A 21,316-nucleotide genomic window follows, 5' to 3' on the forward strand; every position below is an offset into this window, starting at 1 on the left:
GGGCTCAGTGTTTGCACATGTGCTTGTGAAACGACCGTAGAATGAACAACTTGGCAAATCACGTTGTAATAATGAAAATCAGGGGGGGAAAAACATCAACGATGGAACACAGAGCTACGTCGTCTGTTCTGTCGGTTTCGTTGTGCTGGGACACAGCCCCCGCACACAGGTGGGTCTACTGAGGGGAGACAACACGTAGGAATCGACGTGTGTTGGCCACGACTCGCTTTCGAGTGAGAGCTGCCCCTGCCCGGCGGCGGCCACTTTCCGAGCCCAAGTGTCTCCGAGCAACGCGGCGTGACGCGTAGCCACGAGGGCGTGGGAGGGGCGGGTGTCTGTCGTCCGGCGGGCGTCGTCTTCGGAGCGAGCGTCGGATGTGGGCGTGGATATGGGTGTGTGCGCGTGCGCGTGCGCGACTGTTGGGCGCTCATTGGGTGACCACGAGCCACACCAGTCCGTCCACAGGGCCTGTTGGAATCCCAGGGCAGGAACCGCGGGGCGGGAGGACGCGGGGGAGGCCCCTGGGCCGCGTGGGGAGCGCTCCGTGCCTACGGCACCGGAGGACGGGGACAGCCGGCCCGGCCCGGCCCGGCCCGGCCCATACCTCAGACCTCGCCTCCGCGGCGCGCCGGAACAACCGCCGAGCGAGCGCGCGCGCGCGCGCAAGGAGGCTCCCGACGCCGCCGCGGGGCGGAGCTGGGCGGGGCGGGCTTAGGGGGAGCCGAGGGCGCTGATTGGGCCGCGCGGGGGTGACAGGGCGGCGTGGCCGGCGGCTGCGCGGGGCGAGAGGCGGCCAAGGGGCGGGGCCTGGGCGAAGGGAGCGCGAGGCCGAGGCGCGGCGGGCGGCCGGGCTGCTCTCCCGACCCTGCCGGTCGCGCCAGTCTCCGTCTCCGCAGCCCTTCCCTGGACCGCTCTGGCGACCGCTGAGCGTGCGCGGGCCTACGAGCGGCGGCCGGCCGCGCCCTCATCCGCCCCCGGCCACGCTCGGGCGCGGCGCCGCGCCTGCGCAGCCTCCTCGAGGAGGGAGGCCCGGGAGGGCTGGCGCGGACGGAGGGCGGGGCGGGGCGGGGCGGGACCGCCTCTGGGGGCGGAGTCGGCCGCTCTGGAGCCCTCAGTCCCCCGGCCCGCCGCAGGGGCCGAGCCCTCGCGGGACCGCCCGGGGCGCGCCTGACGGAGCAGCTCCCGGCCGGCTCCGCCTCCTCGTCCGCGCGCGGCGCCGGGCGCGTCGGGGCCCCAGGACTCCGCAGCCCGGGACGGGCGGGTTCTCGGTCCTGCGCGCTTCCACCTCTTCCCTGCCCGGTGCTTCCTTTTGCATTCGGGCAGCACGGGGCGCTACTCGGGGCTCACTCCCGGCTCCGGAGGGTGCGCGGGACCCGAGAACAAGCCTGAAGGCACCTGCCTTGCCGCTACCGTCCGCCGCCGCTATTTCTTTTTTTTTTTTTTTTTTTTTGGTTTTTTGGGCCACACCCGGCAGTGCTCAGGGGTTACTCCTGGCTGTCTGCTCAGAAATAGCTCCTGGCAGGCACGGGGGACCATATGGGACACCGGGATTCGAACCAACCACCTTTGGTCCTGGATCGGCTGCTTGCAAGGCAAACGCTACTGTGCTATCTCTCCGGGCCCTGCCGCCGCTATTTCTAGCTCCTTGGAGCCTGAGGCGCTTGCAGTAGACCCCTTCCCTGTGCAGTCGTGGCATTTGGCAGACCCGGACAGGCAACCCCTGAGAGCAGAGCCAGGAATAAGCGCGCAGCACTTCTGGGTGTGGCCCCCCAATAAATAAGCAGTTACAAAGAACGATAAAGGCCGTGTGCTGATCGTCGTAGTGTGACAGGAGTTACTTGAATGTGAGGAACTTTGGGCGACTCTCAGAAGCTGGTGTGGTCTGCTGAGGAAAGGGAGAAGCCATAATCTGCACGGTGGAAATGCCCTTAGAAAGTCTCCCTAACAAACATGGGGGCCCTCAAGTCTCTCCTAGAAACAGGAGCTTATCACTGCCCCCCCCCCCAGCAAGAGGCCCACTGCCCTCACTCCTCTGAGGAATAGATAGCCGGCCATCACTGGGAGGTGACAGCAATGTTAAGCGGGTATGGGTGCCAAACTGTTGCCAGCGGATGACATGTGGTATCCCGTTTGGTTCCTTTTATTTAAAAAGAAGCTTTGACACAGATTCCACTCCCTTCACGACAGGAAGGCGACGGGCCACACCTGGAGGGGTCTTTCCTTTGCTGGCCTCGGTGACCCTAAGGCTTTCTGGGGAACTGCAGCGATTTGACATGAGAGACCACGATCTCATATGACTCACCTCCCCATACAGTGGGACACAGGTGGCCAATTGCTGAAGAACTGGTGATGGGATAGTGGTAGGATAGCTCGCATCCTTTGAGCCTTTCCACAGGCACCAGGGCTGGCAGCAACTGGGATAAGTTTCAAGTCCAGTGGCAGCAGCATCACACAGTTCATAGAGGCCAGAGAGAGTGTGGGGTAGGCACTGACTCAGATCCTATCTCTGGCACTAGAGTTACTGAGCACTATCAGACAGGTGTTTTGTCCACAGTGCTGCAGGACACTTGTTTCCCTTGGCACCTTGCATTGATGCAGCAGAAGCAGGTGGGAAGCTGGCCCACCAGGAGGCCAGCTTGAGCTGGCTGATCGGCAGGGTGCAATACAAATGTTTGTCGGAGCACAGCAAAGCACCTTTGTCCTGTTTTGCAAATCTCTCCAGCCTGAGTGAGGAGGAGGAGGAGGAGGAGGAAGGTTTGAAACAGGTACAGAGAGAGCAGGAGGGAGCAGACCAATTCCTTTGGGCCCACGGTCCAGTGCAGAAAAGACTCAAATGTGCCAGACTTTTGAGCCCTGGACAAGGCAGCTTCCTGGCTCAGACCCCTCCACTCGGTGCCTCTGTTGAGGCCCCTCCATGGACCTGCCCATCTTCATCTGGAAGGTCCGCTCTTCGGAGAAGCCGAGGGCCCAGCAGGCCAATGAGAAGGCTTCCGATGGGGGCCGTGAGGAGGATGGCCAGGAACGCAGCCGTCAGCACGTCCATCCCAAACTTCTCTAGCTGTGCCTCCCCGTGAGCCCGGGCGGTGTCCAGAGCCACTGAGCCGATGGCCGCCTAGGGAAGGGCAAAGGCAGGTGAGATGGGCTGGGGAGACAGCATTGCAAATCCCTGCTGAGTTTGCACAGGGGAAAAGGAGGACAGATTCAAGGAACATGCATTCGGCAGGGTCACAGAGGCACGTGGTACACAGCTTCCAGCCCCTAGCAGACACACATACACATGACTGATTACAGAAAGGGACCTCCTGCACACAGTCACTCAGAAAGGGCCACGTTTCCACCCTCTCATCCTTTCATCCGGATGGGTGTGGATTCAGCAAAGGCAAGAATGGAAACTGTGGCCATGCTCATCCAAGACTGAATTTCAAGGTGCGAAAGCTCTAGGACTTTGGGTCACTTCAGAGCCTGGACTGTCCATTCTGGGGGCCTGACAGTGGAAGGATCTTCAATATCCCAAGTTCATCATCTTGGGGTTTTGGTTCATTCTTTTTTGGGGGGAGGGGTGGGCACTCCTGGCTCTACTCAGAAATCGTTCCTGGTAGGGTTATCCCATCGGGGACACTGGGAATCAACCCCAGGTCTGTCCTGGGTCAGCCACGTGCAAGGCAGATGTCCTACCACTGTGCTATGCTATTTCTCCAGTCCCTTATTTGGTGTTTTTTTTCCCCCATTCTTTTTCATTTGTTTATTTTTGGGTCATGCCCGATGCTGCTCAAGGGTTACTCCTGACTATACCCAGAGACATATAGGATGCTGGGAATCAAACCCAGGTCATGCATGTAAGGCAAACACCCAACTTGCTGTGCTATTGCTCTGGCCACTTTTGGTTCATTCTTTGGAATTGGTGGGAAATGTTTTATGCAAACAGTGGCTACAGGGGGAGGGGTGGAGGGCAGCAGAAGGGTTAGAGCCATGCATAGCCCCGAATCTGATTCCTGGCACCAATAGGCGTGTCCCTGAACATCCCCTTATGCCATGTCTGAGCAGCATCGAGTCACTGCCAGGTCTACACAGATGGGCAGGTATCACCAGGATGGATCAGGGACCCACCTGTACTATCTTTCTGACTTTTTTCTTTCACTTTTCCTGAAAAGTGAAACTTTGGGGGCCAGGAAGTGGCACGAGGTAAGGTGTCTGCCTTGCAAGCGCTAGCGTAGGATGGACCTATGTTCAATTCCCCAGCGTCCCATATGGTACCCCCAAGCCAGGGGCGATTTCTGAGCGCATAGCCAGGAGTAACCCCTGAGCGTCAAATGGGTGTGGCCCCCCCCAAAAAAAAGTGAAACTTTGAAAGTGTGGTAGAAGAAATTCTCTGGGGTCAGAGTAATAGCACAGTGCCATCCATGGCATCTCATATGGTCCCCTGAGCCTGCCAGGAGTGATTTCTGTGCTCAGAGCCAGGAGTCACCCCTGAGTCCTCTCAGGTGTGCCCCCCCCCCCAATTACCTTTTTTTTTTGTGTGTGGTTTTTGGGTCACACCCGGCAGTGCTCAGGGGTTATTCCTGGCTCCAGGCTCAGAAATCGCTCCTGGCAGGCACAGGGGACCATATGGGACACCGGGATTCGAACCGATGACCTCCTGCATGAAAGGCAAACACCTCACCTCCATGCTATCTCTCCGGCCCCCCAAAATTACCTTTTTTACAACCCAAGCTTCAATGCCTTATTTTCACCCAATCCAGATCAAGCTTCTCATTCAAACACTCAAAATCACAGAGAGAGGCTAGAGGGATAGTACAGCAGGTAGGATGTTTGTCTTGCACAAAGGCGACCCAGGGTTCAATTCCTGGCATCCCATATGGTCCCCTGAGCTCACCAGGACTGATTCTTGAGCACAGAGCTAAAAGTAACCCCTGAGTGCCGCTGGGTGTGACCAAAGAACAAAAACAAAAACAGATTTTCACAGAGAAGGTGGGGTCAGCAGTGGAGGCAGTGTCGCCAGTCCTACCTGCACTGTGGCCTTGGGAAGCCAGGCAAATGAAATGAAAATCTTTTCTTTCAGGTTGAAGCCAGCAAAGCAAACCATTAGGAACGTCGTCAGAATTCGAATCAGTAAGGCAATGCTCAGGATGGCAACACAGAGGCCTGAGAAAATTGCATTTCAGGTTATACCCAAAATACCACCAACAGGAATAAACCCAAAACATGAAGGAAACTAACAAGACAAAATGCTAAGACAGAATCAATCTAAACAGCAATTTGTTTTTGTTTGTTTGTTTGTTTGTTTTTGCTCTTTGGGCCATACCCTGTAATGCTCAGGGGTTACTCCTGGCTCTGTGCTCAGAAATCGCTCCTGGCTTGGAGCACCATATGGGGCACAGGGTGTGTGGGGGGGAGGAGGGGATCGAACCACGGTTCATTTTAGGTCAGCTGCGTGCAAGGCAAACAAGGCCCTACCGCTGTGCCACCACTTCAGCCCCTCTAAACAGCAATGTTAAAAATCAATTAGATAGGGCCGGGCGGTGGCGCTGGAGGTAAGGTGCCTGCCTTGCCTGCGCTAGCCTAGGACGGACCGCGGTTCGATCCCCCGGCGTCCCATATGGTCCCCCAAGAAGCCAGGAGCAACTTCTGAGTGCATAGCCAGGAGTAACCCCTGAGCATCACAGGGTGTGGCCCAAAAACCAAAAAAAAAAAAAATCAATTAGATAATCAAGTTTTTTTCCTTGGATAAAACCGGAAATAAACATCTGGATTTTTTTTATATCCATTTTGGACACTGCGGTTAGCAGTACTGTTACTGAAGGGGTATTATGCCTATCAGTTTATCTCCTTTCAGAACCCAATTGTTGTCCAAAGTGATCATTTCCATCTCTTAGATTACTATTAAGCATTTATAGAATCATGACTATGAGAACCCTTGGATATAAATCTGCTCAAGACATTTCAACTGAGTATCAGAAAAAGCAGATTTTAACCAAAGTACAATCCTGCAAATTCTTACCTACAGTCTCTGGCCTGAGAGATGTGATGGAGACTTCTGAGCCAATCAGCCCGAAGAGAAGTGGCTGAAACACTTCCCAGAAAACTGCAACGATTTTCTCAACGTCTGCCTAACAGACAGACACACACACGCAAATAAATACAGACCCTCAGTGCACTCACTGCTTCACTGCGTGGGCGCAGTGACAGAGGAAAGGGTTCTGAGTTAGGCTGCTTGTGCACAGATGGGCAGGAGAAGCTGCAGGCCCAGGCCTGGGAGCTGCAGCTACTCACCCAGCCGAGATCAGGCAGCCCAGACTCTGCTGGGCCCATGGTCACCAGCACACTGAGGGGCGCCAGGCTGTTCTTTAAGGGGCAGAGAGGACGTGGGTTGTGGAGGGGCTGTTCCCACCAGCTTCCTTCTCCCTGAGACTCAAGTATGTCGTAGCAGGTTAAGGAAGGCAGCAGACTCAGACTAAGAGTGGTGGGCCAGAAGCCCATGCTGCACCAGGCACCCCGCAGAGGCTGGAGCAAATAGGTGATGGCATGTGTAGGAGCCCTGGATCCACCTGTGTCGTTCATGGTGCACTCAGTGACCCCGACTGAACGATGGCAAGGGAGTGAGTGGTGGAGAAAATGCTTCTGGGAGCAGCAGTTTCAACTCACCTTCTGGCTGGCCCATCCTCTGCCTGCCAGGAAGGCCAGGACCAGGCTGCAGAGGCCCCCGGAGCCAGGGAAGCCAGAACGCACACTACTGAACACGGCAAGCACAGACAGCCCCAGCACCAGGAAGGCGCGTCGGCATGGCAGCTGGCCCTGTGGGGGAGGAAGGTCACACCAGGACATGAGCGACAGGTCTGGACCTACAGCACACCCAGATTTACATCCGTACCTGCATCAGAGCCTAGACAGACCCACACACGCGCATATCTACACCTACACCCGGCACTTAAACCCAGAACTTCTACCTAAAATGCACAACCTGCACCGCCCACCTAAACGTAGACCTCACACTCAGACCTACACCTCCCACCTAGCCTCATATACACATCTCCACCTGACATCTAAACCCACACCTACACCTTACACTATTACCTATTCCTGCACCTACACTACCCCATATCTGTACCACGGCCTAGATTTATACGTAGATCTAAAAACGGGGCCATTATATAAAATCTCATGGAGTTATATAACTGAATGTGGCTTCATTCAGTTATTTTTTGCAATTTTTATTTGCAAAATTTTGTTTTGTTTTGTTTTGGTTTTTCAGGCCACACCCGTTTGATGCTCAGGGGTTACTCCTGGCTAAGCGCTCAGAAATTGCCCCTGGCTTGGGGGGACTATATGGGATGCCGGGGGATCGAACCGTGGTCCTTCCTTGGCTATCGCTTGCAAGGCAGACACCTTACCTCTAGCGCCACCTCGCCGGCCCCATATTTGCAAAATATTTTTAAGTAAACACATCATTTCTCTTAATTTCCCTTGTTTTACTTTTTGTTTTCTGGTCCACACCCATTAGTGCTGTCTCAGGGATCACTCCTGATTGGGTTGAAGGGTGATCAGGGGACCAGATATTATACCGGAGATCAACCTGGGTCAAAGACATGCAAAGCAAGGGTCTTATCTGCTGTACTATCTCCTCCTGTTACTTATATATTATTACTTATTATTAGTCAATACTTGATCTTATTTATTATTTATTTATTCCTATTTTTGGTTTGTTTTTTGGGTCGCATCCAGCAGCACTTAAGGGTTACTCCTGGCTCTGCGCTCAAAAATCACTCCTGGCAGGCTCAGAAGACCATATATGATGACAGGAATCAAACCCGGTTCTGTCCAAATGCCTTACTGCTATGCTATCTTTCAAGCCCCTTTTATTCCTATTTTGGATACCTGGTGTCACATAAAAATATCCTGGGCAGGGGTTATATAGGAAGTACAGGGCTTTGATGGGCACTCATACAGGCTCTGGCAGAAGTATCCCTGAACACCACCAGGCATGTTTCCGCCCACCTCAGTGGCAGCTGCTTCAGACACCTTGGCTCCAGCACTGCTCAAGTGACTTTGCCTACCTGGTCATGGCTGGGAAAGTAGCGAAGGAGAAGCCCCAGAATGGAGCCAACTGCCAGGCCGAGAGCAATCTCCAGAGCTCCTCGGAGCACGTTGAACACCGTGGAGCCTGCCACAAAGGGCATGGGAGAACGTCAGGCTCCCCCAATGCTTGATACAGAATCCATCTCTCCCCATGAAACAGCCGCCACAGCGTCCCCTGACCTTGGCGCCCTAAGTCGTTGCCTCTAAAGCCTCATAAAACATTAGATGTGAGAGATTCCCAGATCCGTGCACCATGCTAGGTAAGTTGCTCAAAATGTCAAGGATGGTCTTGTTTAGGGGCCACACTTTGCAATGCCCAGGTTGACCACATGCAAGGCAAGTGTCCTCACTACTGTGCTACTGCTCTGGCTGAAGCCTAATTTTTGTTTGTTTGTGTTTGGACCATACCTGGCAATGCGCAAGGATTAACTCCTGGTTCTGCACTCAGAAATCACTCCTGGTGGCACATGGGATGCTGGGGAATGAACCCAGGTCAGCAGCATGCAAGGCAAATGCTCTCCCCACTGCACTATTGCTTCAGTTTCTGAAGTCCATAATTTTTTAAAAGAATAATAGGGCCCGGAGAGATAGCACAGTGGTGTTTGCCTTGCAAGCAGCCAATCCAGGACCAAAGGTGGCTGGTTCGAATCCCGGTGTCCCATATGGTCCCCCATGCCTGCCAGGAGCTATTTCTGAGCAGACAGCCAGGAGTAACCCCCGAGCACCGCCGGGTGTGGCCCAAAAAACAAAAAACAAAAAACAAAAAAAAAAGAAAAAAGAATAATGGTTCATCGATCCTTTTTGTTTTTTTGTTTTTTGTTTTTTTTTTTTGGTTTTTGGGCCACACCCGGCAGTGCTCAGGAGTCACTCCTGGCTGTCTGCTCAGAAATAGCTCCTGGCAGGCACGGGGGACCATATGGGACACCGGGATTCGAACCAGCCACCTTAGATCCTGGATCGGCTGTTTGCAAGGCAAACACCGCTGTGCTATCTCCCCAGACCCGGTTCATCGATCTTAATGGTTCTGATGTGTATTGAATTGTCACTAAGTGTTTGAGAGCTGAGGGCTTGAAAGGCACTTGCTTTATACAAGGCCAACCCTGATTCAATCCCAGCCACTATATGGTCCCCAAGCCCTGCCATCAGATAAGGGCCATTCCCAGCACCAAAAGGTGTGAGCAGCCTTTCATCTTAACGCTGGCATCTGGCAAAGTACCTCAAAATCAAATACATAAAAGGAGCCGGAGCTATAGCATAGTGGGTAGGGCATTTGCCTTGCACACAGAGGACCTGGATTCGACACCCAGCATCCCATATGGTATACCTGAGCCTGCCAGGAGTAACCTCTGAGCATCACCGGTTATGTCCCAAAAACAAAAACAAAAAAGAAAACCTAAACAAATCAAATACATGAGAGTAGAATGCTACTGCCCCATGGCCTCACCCCGACTATGCTCAGGAGAGAGGTGAGGGAGCCCACATGGACAGAGCTGGTGGCTCCACCCTCTCATCCAGCAGCTTTGCCCCATAAGCACCTACCACATGAAAGAACCAACCTGCCTCGAGGAGACACGACTTGATCAACTGGGGCCCTCCTAGACCTATGGCACACTTTTTGAACCACTTCCTCCAGAACACTGAGCCCAGAGTAAACTGAGCACAGCTGGGGTGGCCCAGCTATGCCCTGTCCCAGACACAGAGGGTCACAAATGGGGCAGGGGAAGACACTTTGGCAGGTCTTCCACACAACTGCATGCAGGGTTGGCACCCACCAAGGTGCTCGGGGAGCACAGGAGGGAGCACTGCCTGTGGAGACCAGCTCACCTGTGGAGAAGACGATGCCCAAGCAGGTGTTGAAGCCCGTGATGGCCAGAATGTCATCAAAGCTGCCGGCGGCCATGAGCAGGGTGGGGACCCCCTTCTCTACCCCAAAGCCCCCTCCCTGTAGGAGGAGCATGGAGGGTACCACAACAGCTGGAGACACAGCACCTAAGACAAAGCTGAGGGACCACGTAAGTCGTATGCCATAGTACCACTGAGTACCTTGGGGCCAGTGGGTCACGGTACTTTGGGGCCACTGAGTCATCGTATCAGGCCATGCTGAGCTGATACCAGGGTTCCAGGGCACCCGTCCATAGCAAGGGTGACCCTTCTGACCAGAGGCCACGCTGACCCCACCATAGTGCTCAGACCACATCCCCTGTGTAAGGCCTGACTCAGAAGCCCAAGCTGCCCCAGAGCCCTTTTCTTTGGTACTCCGGATGGGGCTGGAGACCCCAGAAATCTGTCTTTGGGTTTTTGTTTTGTTTTGGAGCCACACCTGGTGGTGCTCAGGAATCACTTCTGCAGGGCTTGAGGGACCACATGGGGTGTTGGGGATGGCCCCCAGATTAGCCGTGTGCAAGTGAGTGTCTTTGTTGCTGTACTGTCTCTTTATTCCAGAGATCTACCTTTAAAGGAATATATTGCCCAGTAAGGAGACATTGTGGGTCTGTGTCAGGCGTCTCTGGTTTGAAAGAGCATGTCGTTGTGCTTGGCACTGTACACTCACATGCACATTAACACACATGCACACGTATGTACTCATGCACACAGATAACTATAGTCAGCACCATCCTGGTCAGCGCCTTTAAGGACAAGCACCATACCCTGCAATGATAATCCCAACAGGGACCCCGTCCTGCAGGCATTCTAGTCTGGAAGAAGCCCTCAGCCTTTCACAGGGGCCTTACCCCAGCAGGAAGGCCCATGGCCATGGCAGGGCCAGCAGCAGGTGGCTGAGCAGCGCAGCTGTGCAGGCCTCCACTAGGCACGGGCCCATGGACAGTCGTAAGCAGACACCTTTCAGCTTCCGTAGAGCCTAAAATGCAAAGAGAATTAACGGGCACCATGGGATAGCCACCGATGCCTGTGGCACCAGACATAGGCTTCCCAGGTCATGAGGTGGAGTGTGCGTGAGTGTGCAGGCCTGCTAGTGGTCATACTTTGCAGTACTAAGGGCTGTCTCCTGATTCGTTACTCCCGTTACTCCTGGCAGTGGTGCCCGGGGGACCCTACCTAGTGCTGGGTATCAAACCTGAGTCAGTGTGCAACTACTGCCTTTCTTTCCTTTCATCAAGGATCAAAATCATCATCCTGGATTTTTGTGGGCATCATGGCAGCACAGCCCAGGGGTGATACTCCCTGACATCCAGGGACTGGTCATTTCACAGCTTGTTGGGTCTAGCATGTCTCAGTCAGGGACCGTCGAGTCCCTTGGGCACCCTCAATAGTTCAGGAGTCCAAAGCTGGGAGTCCCAGCAAGGGACAAGAGCTAGCCCATGGGGTTAGAGCAGAGGAAGGAAAGCAGGTTGGAAGGAGGCACCATGGAGCAAAGGTGCAAGACACTGGTGCCCCTCTGAGTGATGGTTCCCTGATCTCTGCTCACACCAGCAGGGATGCAGAGGTGAGGGTGATATCATAGCACACAGGTGGCCTGCCTGCACCAGGTGAGCAGGAGTGTCTGAAAGACACTGGGCGCTGGGGACAGAAATGCTCTCTGGATACAGAGAACAGTGTGGGAGACCTCTGATGCAGGGGGAGTCTCTGGGCTCCTGGGGACTCGGAGCGACCTGAGGTGCTGCTCTCTGGAACAAACCCTGTGTGCCTACATGAAGTGGTGTAGACCAGAGGTGTGTGCTCCGCCTGTAGTACAGACTCTGCCACTGACTGCGTCTCCCAGGCTGACAGCTTCTGCTCTGCCTCACCTTCCCCAGGGGCCTCTCTGCCAGATCAGGGGCTTCACTCCCGAAGAGGCCCCCAGGAAAGCACTCAGCCTTGCCCAGCTGAAGGGTGAGAAAGTGTCCACTTCCCTGGTGATGCCATGTGTGGGGCTGGCAGGGCTCCTACCCTCGAGTCCAACCCGAGGCCTGCACGGACCAGGATGATGGCCAGGGCCATGCTTCGTAGCGCCGAAGACCACTGGGGGGCCACGCGGAGGTTCTCGCTGAGCAAGGGGACATTCCTGAGGAGGAAGCCGGCCAGGAGCATGCCTGTGGGTCGGGGTGAGCAAACACAGTTCTGAGTGTCTCGCACAGCCCAGAGCTCAGAGCCACAGGGGCCAGAGGGTGCCCTCTGCCCCGAGAACCACGTTCTCACTGCTTCAGGCCTGGGAGGAAATGTGACTAGATTTGGGAGAAAAGTGCTCACCTGAGAGAAGCCTAAAGAACTCAGAAAAGAGGTGGTGGGGGAGGCCACCAAGGACAGGCAAAAGGAAGGTGCTGCTCACTGATTCTGGCTGCAAAGAACACCTGGTAAGCCACTTAAGGCCTGAGGGCCTGAGCCTGCACATGCAAATGCCACTGTTGCTGCATCTCCACAGCACTGGCATGGCCCTGCGCATCCTCACAAAGGCCAGAAAGGGAGTCACACATGGTCACTCATGCCCACAAGGCAGCTCTGGGGTCTCTGAGACCAGCAAGAAGAGGCCAGCTGTAGGAGCAATACCCATATACCATGATCCCTGTGGTCAGACCTGGACAGTATGGCTAGGAGCAGCTGAGATGGGACAGAGTGTGTTGGAGCTGCACCAGGAGTTAAGAAGTGACCAGAAGAAGGTGCCAGGATGATGGTACAGTGGGGAAGGCATTGAGCAACCCTGGTTTGATCTTCAGCATTCCATATGGTCCCTCAAGCCTGACAGGAGTCAGGAGTAATTTCTGAGCACCACTGGGTGTGGCCTAAAAAACAAAAATCAGACAGACAAAAAAAGAAATGACTGGAAGAGAAGACAGTTTCCCAGCAGGGTGTGCTATAGGCCTGCTTGTACCATGCTGCAGGCTGTCCCTGGGATCCTTGTAGCACTGTCTCCCCATGCTGTGAGCTACAGCTCTTCCAGGAGCTGGAACAGAGAGCAAAGATGGCCCGAGACTTCCATCCAGTTGCACCGACACCCTGTTCTCTGCTACTTGACTCCCCAACATCAGGATAGTGATGAATGATTCATTAGACCTGTCCCTGAGAACTCTCTTCTGTTTGCGTTCTGGAAACTTCCAGAAAACATGCAAGGCTGTCAATCTTCTTTCACCAACTCCCAAATGGTTTCAAAGCAAATGATGATGGCCAAAAAAGGGAATAAACATTTTTGTTTGTTTTGGGGCCATACCCAACTGTGTCCAAGACGTACTTCTAGCTCTGTGCTCAGAGATCACTCCTGGCAGTGCCAAAAAACAATATGGAGCACCAGGGACTGATCAGGTACCTTCAGCAAGTACCTACCCACTGTACATTTCTCTGGTCCAAAACCCAATTTTAAAGGTCTTTCAAAAATGGGAGACAAAGGGGCTGGAGTGGTGGCGCAAGTGGTAAGGCGTCTGCCTGGTGCGTGCTAGCTTAGGACGAACTGTGTTTCAATCTCCTGGCATCCTATATGGTCCCCCAAGCCAGGAGCAATTTCTGAGTGCATAGCCAGGAGTAACCCCTGAGTATCACCGGATGTGGCCCCAAAACAAAAACAAAACAAAAGGGAGGCGGGACTTACCCAGCAGAGCAGGCAGTGGGGGCAATGCAGGCAAGTGCACAAATCCCAGGAGTTTGCCCCCAATGACGGCGCCGTAGAAGATCATCAAGATTCCAAAGAGATTTCCTCCGGGAAGACACTCACGGGTCGTGATGGACCAGCCCACAGCCCACAGGAGCACAGCCATGGCCACTGAAACCGACCCAGAAAGGCACTTCAATGTCAGGTGCCTCAGGAGCAATGGGCAGTGACTGCAAACCTCACAACAGTCTAGACTCTAGAAGGACATCAGGTCTCTTCCCAGGATGGAAGATGACTGGGGCAGGGAGAAACACCCTGTGTGTGTGTCCTGACTCGTATGGAACTCAGCCCTGCTCCTGGAAAGAAACTAGAACTCAGCCCAGGAAAGGCCTCTTCTTTGCTTCCCCCTGCTTTCCTGGTGGGAGAGGCCTGGGTCACAAACCTTGTGGTTGGAGTCATAGTCTTTGAATTTGGTGAAGGTTATCCAGCAATTTTGGTTTTACTTTGTTGTTGTTGTTGTTGTTATTGTTTTATATATTTGGGTTATACCCAGCTGTGCTCAGGGGCTACTCCTGGTTCTGCACTCAGGAATCACTCCTGGCAGGTTCTGGGAACCAGGTGGGATCCTGGAGATCGAACATGGGTTGGCCATGTGCAAGAAAAACACCCTCTGTATTGTGTCCTGACACCCCCCCCCTTTTTTGTCTTTTTGTCTTCACACATGCTCAGCCCATGCTGCTCTTCTGCTAAGCTCCTACTAGTTTTTCTGTAAGAGACAAGGAAATGGTCTTTTCATCCTTAAGATCAGATGGTTTTGGGGGCCAGAGTGGTACACAAGCAGTAAGGCATCTGCCTACTCTGCGCTAGCATAGGATGGACTGTGGTTCAATCCCTAGCCCCCCAGCATCCCAAGCCAGGAGAGATTTCTGAGCACATAGACAGGACTAACCCCTGAGCGTCACCAGGTTTGACCCAAAAAATTAAAAAGAAAAAAAGATCAGATGGTTTTGTAATCTTATTCTAACAACTGTCCCTTCTTTTGACTCTTCCCAGGCCCACCTTGCTGAGTACATACAGTTAGTTATGAGTTTGCCCAGCAGGCCATGTGGAGGGCAGGAAAGAGCTCGTCTGAGTCTATGGAAATGGTTGGAAGTCGCTGGCTCTTCCTGGTGCTTCTTTTCCTCTCCTCTGAGCAGGTCACTTCCATCTCTACAGTCATTTCCATCAGCAGCCTGGAGGCTCAGAACTGGATACTCCTGTGTGGAAAGCAACGCAAAGGGACCTTCAAACCCCACCATCACTGCAGTCACTGACCTTTCTACCACGGAGTTTCCGTGACCAGCACCAAGGGAGGCAAGGGAAAGCTTTATCACCAGCTAATCAGTTGGGCCTGAACCAGCTTTGTGGATGGAGGATTAATCTTTGAGTCACTATTTGTGCTTTTTTTTCGTTTGTTCTGGGCCACACCCGATGGTGCTCAGCGGTTACTCCTGGCTCTGCACTTGCAAATTACTCCTGGCAGGCTGTGGGACCATGTGGGATGCCGGGGATCAAACTTGAAAAATCAGCCACGGGGCCGGGTAGGTGGCGCTGGAGGTAAGGTGTCTGCCTTGCAAGCGCTAGCCAAGGAAGGACCTCGGTTCGATCCCCCAGCGTCCCATATGGTCCCCCCAAGCCAGGGGCAATTTCTGGGCACATGGCCAGGAGTAACCCCTGAGCGTCAAACGGGTGTGGCCCAAAAACCAAAAAAAAAAAAAAAAAAAAAAAAAAAAAAAAAAAAAAAAATCAGCCACTTGAAAGGAAAAGGCCCTCCCTGCTGTGCTATCACTTTGGCTCCTGCACTTTTTTTGGGGGGGGGCGTGGCACATCCAGTGGTGCTCAAGGGTTACTATTACTGGCCCTGCACTCAGGAACCACTCCTGATTGTTCATGGGGCACCATATGGAATGCAGGAGATTGAACCTGGGCTGGTGGTGTGCAATGCACACCTCCTGCTCTGCTATTGTTCTGGCTCCTATTTTTTTTTTTTTTTTTTGGTTTTTGGGCCACACCCGGTGACGCTCAGGGGTTACTCCTGGCTATGCGCTCAGAAGTCGCTCCTGGCTTGGGGGACCATATGGGACGCCGGGGGATCGAACCGCGGTCCGTCTCCTAGGCTAGAGCAGGTAAGGCAGGCACCTTACCTCGAGCGCCACCGCCCGGCCCCTGGCTCCTATTTAAAGTGTTTTGTTACACTCGGTAACTCTGGGTTTCAGAAAAGACTATGACAGAGAGGGCTGAAGGAATTGGAAATAGAGCCAGTCATTAGATAAAGGGGACTGGCGACCTGTGATGAAAAATAGGCCACACAGCAGGCTAGACTCTTGTTTTGCTCATGGCTTGTTGGTACTAGCCCATTTCTCTCTCTCAGTAACAAGAGGCCTTTGGGTTGGTTCTCATATTGCCTTCTAACTAGATGTCCCTCGATTGGTTCCTTTGGTTTACATGTTAAAAAGATGTTTTCCTCATTACCTCCTCATCTGGCTCTTTCCCCTCCCTTGGGGGTGGGCTTTGCTTTTCCCAATAGAGGCTACTTGGGAGGGCTGGAGAGAAGCTGCCACCTTGGCTCATGGCTCCATGTGGTGGAAAGACTGGCTTGTGGATGAACATCTTGCAGTGTGAGTTTCCGGCCTGCTATACCTTCCCAAACATGTGTGGATTATTTCCTGCGTCGAAATTGCTGCTGGACCTGTGTCTCTTGACCTACCTGGATTAGGGGCATAGGAATCCCTCTCCCTCTCTGGGGATTGTGGAACACACAACAGACGATTTCACAGTGGCTGACCCTGATTCAATTCCCAGCACCCCAGATGGTCCCCTGAGTCCCACCAGGTGAGGCCCCTAAGTGCAGAGACAAGAATAAACCCTAAGCACTGCTAGGTGTGGCCCCAAACAGACAAACACACAAATACAAACAGGTCACATTGCTTTGTCTCCTCGAAGCCCCATAGAGCCCAGCATTAGTAAGATCCAAGTGGGCCATCGACAATCTGAGTTCTGTTCGGCTGGGGAGAAGTGCCAGCTGGACAGAGTCCGCAGACAAGATTTCAGCCTAGGAACCTACCTGTATGTTTCCACTGCAGGGCTTGGGCTCATGCCCCAAGGGTTTAGTCTCATCTCCCATGACTCAGAATCCTGAACAAGAGGCTGGGGAGAGGAAGCAGCTCTGCTCTGAAGAAGAGATGGTCAGTATAAACAACACAACCGTGGATCGAGCCTGGGCTACCAGCGATCCAGGATGGCTGTGTCATACCCCTCATATCCCAATGCTCATTTGTTCTGGGATTACAGTAGCCCAATTAGCTTCCCTCTCACCTCCCGGGCCATACCTGGTCATCTTAGCAATCACACCTAGCTCTGTGCCAGGGATCACTCCTGTCTGTGCTCAGGGTTCACTCTTGGCTCTGCTCAGGACTTACTCATGCTTGTGCTCGGGGACCAGTCCTGGCTCTGTGCTCAGGAGTCACACCTAGCTCTGTGCCAAGTATCACTTCTGGCTCTGGCTCTAGCTATGCTCAGGGATCACTCCTGGCTCTGTCCCAGGGATCACTCTTGGCTCTGTGCTCAGGGATCACTCCTGATCTGTGGCCAGGGGTCACTCCCGTCTATGTTCAGGGATCACTCTTGGCTCTGTGCTCAGGGCACCATGTAGTTCTGGGGGTTGAACTCAAGTCAGCCATGTCCAATGTCCAAGGCAAGCTCCCTACCTGCTGTACAATCATCCTGGCTCTCCATTCTTACCTTTTTGCCTCTCTTGGAACCAAACCCTCTTATTGGTCATCTATTTTTGATATACTTTCTTTCCTACCCTTCCCTTTTTTGATTATGCTTTAAATATTCCAAGTCACATGTCTGATAAGTTGTTCTCTCTAATGGGCCATTTGATGAGGCAGGATAACGTGAAGGAATTTTCCGTGTTGACATGAGACATGAGTCACACCAGGGAAATCAGTAAGTCCCTCCTCACCCGACAGACCGACCTGTACGACTCCTGCAACTTCCTGGAAAAATGTGAGGCACAACATAGAGCAGTACATGCTGACTTTCATGGACTTAATGTACAAGGTCTCATTTTCCTAGTAAGAATAGCCAGTGTACGCTCTCGGACTTAATCCCTAGCCCTCTCTGACCCTCTTTCCTCTTTCTTTTCTCTGCAGACAATCTTTTTTTTTTTTTTTTTGGTTTTTGGGCCACACCCAGTAACGCTCAGGGGTTACTCCTGGCTATGTGCTCAGAAGTTGCTCCTGGCTTGGGGGACCATATGGGACACCGGGGGATCGAACCGCGGTCCGTCCAAGGTTAGCGCAGGCAAGGCAGGCACCTTACCTTTAGCGCCACCGCCCAGCCCCTGCAGACAATCTTGATTACAGGATGATAGCTGGCACATCCCCCCATTTCTTTACCCATTATCTCTGGCAGAATAACATGGAGACCTCTGGGTATATCAACACCTACACTTAAACTCTGGGTCACATTCTTTATGACATTGTTCGAAAGAACCCGTTCTGAGACTCCTGAAGATGGTTTTAATTTTAATTTTATATTATTATTTTTCATCTGTTTTTGACCACATTCAATGGCATTTGGTGTTACTCCTCGCTTTGCGCACAGAGATTTCTCCTGGAGGGCTCCTGGGATCATGGGACTCTGGGGTTCAAACCAGGTTGGCTGCGCTGTGCTATTGTTCTGACCCTGAAGATTGTTTTCAAAAAGCAAAAAGGTATAGGTGTTTATATCTAGTCCACACAATTAAACTATCTGTTGTCATTTCCTTTTATAGGATTTTGCATCTTCTAAAAAATGGAAAGGAAAAATGTGATGCTTTTATTTTGTGAGCTATGACATATACTTTAGAGCAGGGGTCTCAAACTCAGTTTACCTGTGGGCCACAGGAGGCAAAGTCGGGGTGATCCTTGAGTGCAAAGTCAGTAGTAAGCCTTGAACATTGGAGGGTGTGGCGCAAACAACTAAAACAAAACAAAACAAAACAAAAAAAGATTCCTCGAGGGCAGGGCCACAAAATGTTGTATGGAGGGCCATTTGCGACCTGTGGGCCGCGAGTTTAGAGATTTCTTTAAAGAGAATGTAAAATTTTGATATTTCATAAAATTGGTGTTTGTGACACAGAAAAGATCAGTCAAGAGGTTTGTTTGCCCAAGTTAGGCATAAGTTTAGAGCAGTGGTCCTCAAACTATGGCCCGCAGGCCACATATTGTATTTGTATCTGTTTTGTTTCTTCATTGCAAAATAAGATATATGCAGTGTGCATAAGAATTCGTTCATAAGTTTTGTTTTTACTAGAGTCAGATCCTCCAATGGTCTGAGGGACAGTGAACTGGCCCCCTGTTTAAAAAGTTTGAGGACCCCTGGTTTAGAGTTTCAGGACTTACTTATTTTTCCATTACGTCCATGGATGTCCTGAATGGTAGTCTCAGCACAGACAGGTCTCAATCACCCAAGATGCAGGCTGTCGCCCTGAACAGATTTTTCCTGAAGACCCAGAATCAGATCAAGGGAAAACTGTACATTTAAAGGTCCCTAGAAGTCATCTTGTAAATAGCTTCCATATTGCTATGAGAACTTCTGCCCCAGAGGAGCTAGGTAACTTCTCCAGTACCCTCAAAGCCAGCTACATCCTCAAACCGAGAAAGGAAATGTGATGTAAGACTGTTCTTGGTGAATTTAAAAGGATGCTGTCAAGTACTGCTCAGGGTAGTTCAGCCAGATTAAACCTATCAGATGAGATGCTTCAGCACTTAGGCTCAGTGCTACTGAGGTCACCAGGTAGAGGCTGAGGGTGATGTGGTCCCGGGGATGGGATTTAGGTCTTTGCACACACAGCATAATCTCTCAGCGAGCCTCTTAACCTGTATTTTCGGCTTCACATCATTTCCTTTGATTTTAGGCAATTTAATCCACCTGCCCTAATTCCAGGCCGTGCTTGTGTTTTCTTGCGGGTTACAAAGAAAATTGAGGAAACTTTCTAGAACCTTCCATTGAAGTCATTTTCAAATGTTACTTTTGAGGGGGTTGGGCCACACTCAGCCATGCTCAAGGGTTACTCTTAGCTCTGCACTCAGGGATCACTCAGATCCTGGTGGGGATCTGGGCCCATCCGGAGTGCCGGGGATCAAACTTGGTCAGTTACATACAAGGCAAGTGCCCTACCCTCTCCTATTGCTCCAGCCCTTCAAATAGTCCTTAACCTCGAATGCTCCATCATGAAGCCTCATCCTGAACCCCACTAGACAGACGAAAGAAGGGAGACTGTGGAGTGATGTATATTGCTGGGGTTTTCTCATTCCTCTGATGCTTCTAGGGCTTTCTGCATCGAATAGAGGAAACCATCTAGGAACTATCTGTTTGCAAAGGGCCAGGTAAAATGTACTGACAGTAACGTCAAGGATAAGCCCTGCACCTCCACTGTGGCTGACGATGGTCTAACATCCCTCCAGTAATTAATAAGTCTGCCTCCTACCTGGGGCTCAGCGTGGAGGTGATGGGTCTCACGGGGTCATCGCAGATCCAAGGAGCTGCTTCTGCTCTCGCTTCTCCTCTCCCACGCCTTCCAGTGAGGGGCTTCCCTCTGAGGGGCAGTCATGGGCAGAAATGACTCAGAAAGGTTCCCTTAGGAGCATGGCTTATCGAGGTGTGGCAGGCATGCCCAGCAGACTTCATGGTCAAAGGAGAGCTGATGACTTGCGGCCGATCCACTGTGAGGGCAGTGGGTGGGGAATGACGGATGCGGGGAAGCGCCGTCCATCCCTCCTCTGGAACATTGGGACCTGCGCCCATCCCTCCTGTGGTGACTCTCCAGGAGTCTCAGGGTTTGGGGCTCCCTTTGTGTCCTGATGCTCAGGGGTCCCACCAGGGACGTCCCTGCTCGAACTGGGAGTCGGCCGGGCTGAGCAGGTTCCTGGGGGCCAGTGACGTTTCCTTTAGGGGACCTGGGGAGCTGCCCTCCCCATGGCCAGTCGGCAGCAGGATGTTGGCGTGCCAGGGGAGGATGAAGGAAGGGCCGCTGAGCCTCGGAGGCCACCTCAGAGTGGCTGGGGCCCTAAGAGGGGCCCTGCCCACGCACCTGCACCGGCAGGACCCCCTCCCCGGCAAGGCTGACTTTTCCTCCCTGAGAGGCCGAGACGAGACGCCCCTTCCGTGCTGTCCCTCCGGGGGGGGGGGGTGCGCGACACAAGCCGCTGGGCGCTGTCCCCGTCACACGCTGGAAGTAGCCGCGAAGACGGCCCGGCCCGGCCCTGGGTGTGACAGAGGGACCGGGAACACGCCAGGGCCGCCCGGGCTCACGCCCACCGTAGAAGGCCCCTGCCCACTCCCTGGCGCCCACGTCCCGGGCCCTCGCGGCCGTCCGCCTTCTCCGGGGGCGGCGTGCCAGCCTCGAGGGCAGCCCGGAGGAGCCAGCGGGGCCCCCCTGCGCCTGCCCACCCGAGCCCTGGGACCCCGCGTCCCCGCGGCCTTACCCCCGGCACGGGACCTCCCGGGAGCCCTCGCCCTCGGCACGGCCCCCGGGCGGGCTCGCTCGCGCCCTGCCGCCGCCGCCGCCGCCGCCTCCGCCTCGGCCGTGGGCCCGTCCCGGGGCGCCCTGGGGGGGCCCCGCCGCCGGCCACGCCCTCGGCCCGCGCTCCCGGCCGACCCCCGCCGCCGCCCTCGCGCCCCTCCTCGCGGCGAGCC

At 53.5% G+C, this 21,316-nt stretch overlaps 1 protein-coding gene across 1 annotated transcript; it reads right to left on the reverse strand.

The window, feature by feature from the left end:
* Positions 1-114: 114 nt before the first annotated feature.
* On the reverse strand, positions 115-20,425 carry LOC126027549 (sodium/hydrogen exchanger 9B2-like). Its single transcript, XM_049786535.1, has 16 exons — positions 20,304-20,425; positions 20,109-20,216; positions 17,598-17,631; positions 14,667-14,847; positions 13,592-13,762; positions 11,962-12,104; positions 10,806-10,933; positions 9,898-10,073; positions 8,052-8,158; positions 6,643-6,792; positions 5,999-6,107; positions 5,006-5,142; positions 2,921-3,112; positions 2,303-2,414; positions 617-1,306; positions 115-548 (listed from the first exon to the last, which is right to left on the reverse strand). The coding sequence occupies exons 1-16, from the start codon at positions 20,423-20,425 to the stop codon at positions 115-117; spliced, it is 2,994 nt and encodes a 997-aa protein (XP_049642492.1).
* Between the last annotated feature and the right edge of the window lie 891 nt (positions 20,426-21,316).

Source organism: Suncus etruscus, chromosome 14, assembly GCF_024139225.1.
Source record: "Suncus etruscus isolate mSunEtr1 chromosome 14, mSunEtr1.pri.cur, whole genome shotgun sequence".
Lineage (NCBI taxonomy): Eukaryota > Metazoa > Chordata > Mammalia > Eulipotyphla > Soricidae > Suncus > Suncus etruscus.